Below are 7,730 nucleotides of genomic sequence, written 5' to 3'. Positions count from 1 at the left end.
GCAATGACAGGATTCTTGTGAAATATGTGTCTCACCAGGTTTAGTGATGATGATGGAATGTGTTTTACTCCACCTACCTACACTCCAAAGAGCACTTAACCAGGAAGTCAGTCCTCGCTCAGAAAGAACAATTGAACCTATCAAAATCCTCTCCCGCCCTGTGAAAATTGGCAAAATGGCAGAAGATAGCAGGATTTCAGTAGACCACATGCAGTTCAGCTGTTCCATTTGCCTGGATCTTCTGAAGAATCCGGTGACTACTCCCTGTGGACACAGTTTTTGCATGGAATGTATTAATGACTTTTGGGATCATGTAGTTCAGGGGGCTGTCTACACCTGCCCCCAGTGCAGGGAAGCTTTCGTGCCAAGACCTGTTCTGCGGAGGAACATCGCCATGGCTGAAGTGGTGGAGAAACTTAAAAGGAAAGAGCTGAGAAGCATGTCTCCTACTCAGCATACCTTGGGACTGGGAGACGTGGAGTGCGACATCTGTTCTGAGAGTAAAGACAAAGCCGTCAGGTCCTGCCTGGTGTGTCTGGCTTCGTTTTGTGAAACTCATCTCAAACCTCACTATGAATCTCCTGTATTTAGGAAGCACAAGCTAGTCCAACCATGCCAACAACTACAAGACAAAGTCTGTGCTCAGCATGACAAATTGATTGAGATCTATTGTCATACGGACCGAAAATTTATTTGCTCATTGTGTATTTTGGATGAACATAAAGGCCATTATACAGCATCAGTAATGTCAGAAAGAAGCAAACAACAGGTAAGAGCTACAAACTGATTTCGACAATTTGATCTCAAAAATGATTTCTAATGTCTAATAATAATAACTATAATAAAAGTAAGTACAAAATTAGCAAATGAGAAATGGACACAGCAATAAACGTGTTAAACCAGTCAGTGATACCAGTCAACACCTGTAGTCTTGCCCTGCTTTTGCGTAATGCAGTACAATCATTATGGTCTGGTTTTTGTTTGTTCGTGGCCTGGGGGTGCTGGGTTGTTTCATAGAGCCATATGAAGGAACTGCAAAGGAAATCACAGCAGAAAATCCATGAGAAAGAAAAGAAACTGCAGGACTTCAAAGAAGCTGTGAACACTCTTAAGGTAAGTGCTGATCAGTGAGCTACTGGGACAGCTGGCTCAAGCCTGAGGTGGAGTCAAAGCTTCATGCCACTATGTGCTTACAGCAGAATAAAGGAACCCTCACATCATGTGGGATGACATTAGGAGATCAAACAAGTCTTCTGCTGTAAGTGGAAATTAGCTGCTCACTTTCTGGTGCTCTAAACAGTGCTCTGCCGAGGTAGCCTTGGAGGGGAGTGAGAGAACCTTAACCGAGCTGCTCCTCTCCATTGAGAAAACGTGCTGTGAGGTGAGAGAGCTGATCACAGCTCGGGAGAAGGCTGAACTGAGTCGAGCTGAAGGACTCCAGGAGCAACTGGAGCAGGAGATTGCTGATCTTAAGCGGTCAAATGCTGAACTGGAGCAGCTCTCCTACACAGAGGATGATATCTATTTCCTCCAGGTATGGCTCAGGGGCTTTCTGTAAGGGCTGAAGTGTTCACTTTTTTATATAGTCAAAAGTTCAGTTGCCCTTTTTAATTCTAAGCTTGAGTTACTTTCATAAGAGGTCCCCAACTATGTGTGTGTGTGTGTGTGTGTCTCTCTCTCTCTCTCTCTCTCTCTCTCTCTCTCTCTCTCTCTCTCTCTCTCTCTCTCTCTCTCTATATATATATATATATATATATATATATATATATATATAGCTCTAGCTATTTTCAGATTTTCAGCCCTCATCTAACAATCATGTCTTATATTCAGATTCTCATTATTTATACAGTAGTGAAATTATATCTGTATCTTTTGGCCTTAATATTTGTTCCTATAGAGGTTCCGGTCTCTCTGTTCAGCTTCTAAAGCTAAGGATACTAACAGGGTGGCTATCAATCGTCATCTTTCATTTGATGGAGTGAGTAAATCGCTGTCAGATCTGAAAGAGCGCATAGATGAATTCTGTAAGGACGAATTCAACAAAATCCATTCACTTGGTAGGTGCATCTTAATAAATGTAGCTTGTTGCTTTTATACTATCACAATGATCTAAATGCATCACAATGTGTGTGTATCAAAAATTTGCAAGTGCTTGTGATAAAATAGCATTTAAATAGGTCATATTGTGAATATATCATGTATAAGTGACTGAATACACACACACACACATATATATATATATATATATATATATATATATATAAATGTATTGTTTTAACTTTTGTGTTAAAGTTAATAATGTTAATACTTTTATGATGGGCTATTGAATTAACAGTTTTTCTATATTTTAATAGTTGCCAAAGTTCAGATGGTCTTACCCTATGAACCAAAAACAAGAGAGGAATTTCTACAGTGTAAGAAGATACACACATAAACTGACATTTGAAAAACATTGGATACACTGTAAAATATTAAGCAAAAAAGCTGAGTTTAGCTCATCAAACCATTACTCCTGCAGACATAATCGCATGCGCCTAATTATATTATAATGTTTTTCTTCAGATTTTTGTAGGTTGACCCTGGACCCCAACACAACAAATGAAGCACTTGATCTATCTGAGAACAACAGGAAGGCAACGCGCAGCGGAGGTCTGAAGCAGTACCCCAGTCATCCTGAGAGATTTGACGCTTTTGGCCAGGTGCTGTGTAAGGAGGGCTTGGATGGTCGCTGTTACTGGGAGGTTGAGTGGAACAGGGGTGGACGGGTGTACATATCAGTCTCGTATAAAGGGATCAGCAGGAAAGGACAAGGTAATGAGTGCTGGTTAGGACACAACAGCCAGTCCTGGAGTTTGGAGTGCGGTTCCACTCTCTCCATCTGGCACAACAACTTGCAGACTAAGATCCCCAGCCTACCATCCTTCAGAGTAGGAGTGTATGTGGATCACAGCGCGGGGACTCTGTCCTTCTACAGCGTCGCAGACACAATGACTCTCCTATATAGAGTTCAGACCACATTTACTCAGCCCCTGTATCCGGGGTTTTGGATCAATGTACTTGCAACAGCAAAATTATGTGAATGTAGAGAATAAAATGAGCACCATTAAATGGAATGCTTAATGTGTATTAGGGAACACAATCCATATTCAACAGAAGTATATGGAAATTGTACTTCTTTCAAGTACAATTTTCTCAAAATATGTCAATATTATATATAAACTTATTATCATTGAACCATGTCCATACTTAATCTAAATTAAAATAGAATGCTTTTACAAAAGAATAATTGCTGCTGTAAAATAATATTGCAGAGTAATAATAATATTGCTTTTGGATGTAAGCTATCAATGTAAAATTAGAGAAAAGGTTTTGTTGCTTTGTGGGAATTTTGATCACAACATTTTTTTTTGTGTTAACAATGCTAAGCTATTTATGTATTTATACAATCTGTGATGTATTTCATAATTCTTTACGCTATAATAATATTTAATCTAAATAATAGATTCCTCCTCTGTTTTTTCCATATTAAATCATATGAATGTCCTGATCTCAAGACATACATAGATTTTAAAAAAATAATTTGAGCAATGAACCATTATGATATAATTGATATAATTTGGTAGGTTAGTTTAGATTTTTACAAGTTGAAATATTGTGTGAAGAAGAAAAAAAAACCAAAACGTTGGCTACATAATCTGCAAGAATCAAGTCATCTGAGGAAATCACCTACTGACGCAGTAACTGTTATGTTACTCAGTGTAAAGCAAAGGACAGTATAAAGAAATGCTCCAGTACTTCTTATAATTTATGATTGTGATGGTCTGTCATATCTATTTTCTCATATCAGATCTGATAATGGAGAGCTTGTCCTACATAAAATAAGATGCCATTTTAAAAGGAAACAAAAATAATGCTTTGGTAGTATTTTCCATAGCTTCCATAGTTTTATTGGTCTGTTATAGCTATTTTTAACCACATATCAGATTTAACAGTCTGCTTCTTAATGTATGTAAAATGCACTCACAGGTGCCCAGTGGGAATGTTTCCAAAAAGTCACTATTAAATATTATTTTTCTTCAGGATTGTTACATAATGTGATAAAGGCTCATAAATATATACAAATTGCAAATCAGACAATGTAGTATTGTGGGGCTTATATCTCAGACTCTATTCATAATGTCATAGTAATGAACTGTCACACTAAAGTTTAGGTCAGTAGCTTACTACACTGTCTTTCTGTGTGTCAGATTTAACACTTTGTTAATTGAGAGTAACAACAAATAAGAAACAAAACAAACAAACAAACAAACAAACAAACAGGTCTCCCCCAGATGTAACTGACATGATCTCAGTACTTTTGGAAGGAACTGCATTTCACTTTTATTCATTTGTTGTTTGCCTCCTTTGGATGAGATTAAATGACACTAATGTGCAGACAATTTCTGTGCAATTTGTCGTGCTGCACTGAAGGTAAAAGGTCACAGTTCTATGTGCCTTTTGTTCCACTGGTGACACATACATTGGAGCAGGCGTCTCCCACTGACTTCATACAAAGAGAAACTGTTTTCTCACTCTGTGCGTGTGGCAAAATGGCAGAAGCCAGTATTTCAGTGGATCAGGACCATTTCAGATGTTCAATTTGTTTGCAACTGCTGAAGGATCTGGTGACTAGTCCCTGTGGACACAATTTCTGCACGGGCTGTATCAATAGCTATTGGGATCAGGGTGAACCGAAGGGAGTCTACACCTGCCGCCAGTGCCGAGAGAACTTCAACCCAAGGCCTGCACTTCGCAGGAACAACATGCTGACAGAACTTCTGGTCACAATGCAGAAGACAGATCTCCATGATTCCTTTTTCTCCTTTGTAGAGCTCTCTTTCTCCAAGGTCCAAGATGTGGAGTGTGACTCCTGCATAGGTGAGAAGAAGAGAACAGTGAAGTCATGTCTGACGGGCCTCGTCTCGTATTGCGATACTCATATTCTGCCTCACCATGAATCTACTGCCTTCAAGAGACACAAGCTCGTCACTGCAGTTACAAACCTCCAGGATAAAACTTGTGCACAACATAACAAGATTTTCGATATTTTCTGCCGCACTGATCAGAGAGCAGTTTGTTATGAGTGTTCACTTGGCAAGCACAAAGCCCATGATACTATTTCAGTCCAAGATGAATGGATAGACAAGGCGGCAAGTGATCATTTAATGTTGTTTACATAAGACTTCCAATTCAGTACTGCAACAAACATGCCCAATCATGTCTTTTTGATGACGTGTGAAACTAGAAAGGAGTGTAGAATATCCAAAGTTCAGACTGATGAAACTTATCAGACAGTCAGCATACATTGTTCCCACAGTAAATATAATTAATTACATTTCATTCATCAACAGAAGAACTTTGGGGAGTTGCAGATGAAACAGCAAAACAGACTTGAGACAAGAGAAAAGGCATTGGCAGAGCTGAAAGAACTGATGAATTCTTTTAAGGTCGTTATAACATAAATGAATGTGATATATCCTACACTACAACCTCATTCTGTAAATGACTTGGCCACAAGATTATAGCTAATGAGTGTGGCTTACAAAGACTCTGTCACCACTCATTTTCTTTTAAAATGGCCTGCATACATGATGAGGAAACAAAATAACTGAACTATATTTATAAAAATTATTACACCAAGTAATTACATTAAGTATTTTCAAGAGAATATAAAATAAATCATTTGAAGCTACAGAATAACAGGCTGAGCTCCTGCAGAGGTTTTGCTACTCTGGCAAGCCTAATTCAACCTGGTAGACAGATTAATTAAACAGAGGGAAAACACAAATCTGTCCACTATGGTGGCTTATCTGCTCAATTTATCTGACTGGATAAAATCACATACACATACTCCAGCCTGGATTGGCACAGTCCTATACAGGAATGTTTTCCCTCCGGAAAACCTCACTTCACTGGTTTATAGTCAAACTGAATTAGTTGTGTGAGTACAGGTACAGTGCTGACCTCGTTAGCACTTCAGCCACAAAACAGTCTGAGGTTGAGAATTCTTACTAAATTAGATTTATTTTTTTAGTTTGCATTTCACAGTTACACAGAGGAAGTCCCTAATGAAAGCAAACATTAATTATGGGAACCTCTGCTGATATGTGTGCATCCACAGTTACCAAACTGGGTTTCTAGGTGCAAAGGAAATTAAACACAAGGGCACCCTAAATGTTCGCTTTCACCTCCTCCAAACCCTGAGGCAATAAACCTCCCTTTCCTCCTATATACTCTCACTCTCTCTTTCCTAACAGCATTCTGCACAGAGAGCAGTGGAAGACAGTGAGAAGACCCTTACTGAACTGATCCACTTCATGGAGAACCGGAAATCTGAGGCAACAATGCTGATCAGAGATCAGGAGAAGGCTGAGCTGGATCGAGCCACAGAGGTCCAGGAGCATCTGGAGCGTGAAATCGCTAAGCTTCGGCAGAAAGGAACTAGGCTGGAGCAACTTTCAGACACAAATGATTACGTCCACTTCCTCCAGGTGACATCACATACAGATTCAAAAAGGGTGTTTTATTAGCATCACACACTTCTCCAATTAGTCTGTCAATAATCATGACAATTTACAATTTAATATGTATATATCAAGGTAATTTTGTGCTAGTTGTGTGTGTGTGTATATATATATATATATATATATATATATATATATATATATATATATATATATATATATATGTGTGTGTGTGTGTGTGTGTGTGTGTGTGTGTGTGTGTGTGTGTGTGATGTTTTGGAAACATCATTCATTGCCCTAAAATGAACAAATTATTAAAGGATTTTGGCCTAATATTACATTAGAGCCCCAAAGCAATTTGCCCAGTACTGCACAATAATTTGCCTCCATGTTTATGTGAATAAATTTTAATTTTGATCTGTCTCTCTCTACATTAGTGCTTTCAGCTCCTTAGGTCTGCTCTAGAAAATGATGACACTTTTACGATCTCTTTGAATCAACGATGGCAGTTTTTTTTTAGGGCATCTGTATCCCAACTTAAGGAGGAAGCAGAAGAGTTCTGCAAAGAAAAATGGGAGATGATTTTTAAAAACGGTGAAGATACTTGATCCTTCTAATTTTTCTCATTCAAGATATCATACTCTTATTAACAAACACCTACTCAGTATCTTCAACACACACATACAATTGGCTTAACGTGTTTAATAAGATCCTCCCATCACCTTCCACAGTGAACATCGGCCAGATAATTAGTCCCTGAGCCAGGAACCAGGGAGGAATTCCTGAAATGTGAGTTCCATTTGTTTTATACAGATGTACACTAGAACATTGTTTTACACAAAGTTTTGGGAATATATAATTTGACAAATGAAAACCTTTTGGTATTATATCTCTTAAAGCACCTGAGTAAAATAATTACAATTTAACCTCAGTATTTAACAATATTAAATTTCAGTGTTTTAAACAATCTATGAATTGTATTTAACCTAAGCCATATATTTATTATCTTATTTAAATTGTTCTTTATCATTTTTACAGTTTCCTGTGAGCTATCCCTAGATCCCAACACAGCCAATTATTATCTTCGTTTGTTGGATTGTAACACACAAGTCACATGCAGTGGGCTACATTACTTGTACCCTGATCACGCTGAGCACTTTAGCTACTGGCATCAAGTGCTATGTAAGCAGAGGCTTCCTCAGTGCAGTTACTGGGAGGTTGAAGTGA

At 38.2% G+C, this 7,730-nt stretch overlaps 2 protein-coding genes across 5 annotated transcripts; both read left to right on the top strand.

Moving 5' to 3' along the window:
• Positions 1-5: 5 nt before the first annotated feature.
• LOC113586372 (tripartite motif-containing protein 16-like) lies at positions 6-3,289 on the top strand. 4 transcript variants are annotated; one of them, XM_035524126.1, is made up of 6 exons: positions 6-769; positions 1,018-1,113; positions 1,301-1,534; positions 1,898-2,057; positions 2,364-2,414; positions 2,563-3,289. In XM_035524126.1, exons 1-6 carry the CDS (start codon positions 47-49, stop codon positions 3,090-3,092), a joined length of 1,794 nt encoding a protein of 597 aa, XP_035380019.1. In that variant the 5' UTR covers positions 6-46; the 3' UTR covers positions 3,093-3,289. The 4 variants fall into 4 exon arrangements, with proteins under 4 accessions (XP_035380019.1, XP_035380018.1, XP_035380016.1 ...); XM_035524125.1 differs by having other exon boundaries at positions 2,355-2,414; XM_035524123.1 differs by having other exon boundaries at positions 1,898-2,077; positions 2,336-2,414.
• Positions 3,290-4,589: 1,300 nt separating this feature from the next.
• On the top strand, positions 4,590-7,634 carry LOC118241054 (E3 ubiquitin-protein ligase TRIM17-like). The gene is made up of 5 exons (XM_035524403.1): positions 4,590-4,934; positions 6,297-6,530; positions 6,941-7,097; positions 7,235-7,292; positions 7,542-7,634. Exons 1-4 carry the CDS (start codon positions 4,590-4,592, stop codon positions 7,261-7,263), a joined length of 765 nt encoding a protein of 254 aa, XP_035380296.1. The 3' UTR covers positions 7,264-7,292; positions 7,542-7,634.
• Positions 7,635-7,730: the final 96 nt, after the last annotated feature.

This window comes from Electrophorus electricus, chromosome 3 (assembly GCF_013358815.1).
Source record: "Electrophorus electricus isolate fEleEle1 chromosome 3, fEleEle1.pri, whole genome shotgun sequence".
Taxonomy (NCBI): domain Eukaryota; kingdom Metazoa; phylum Chordata; class Actinopteri; order Gymnotiformes; family Gymnotidae; genus Electrophorus; species Electrophorus electricus.
Note: the sequence above shows the minus strand (reverse complement) of the source record. Positions and strands in the feature narration are given on the sequence as shown.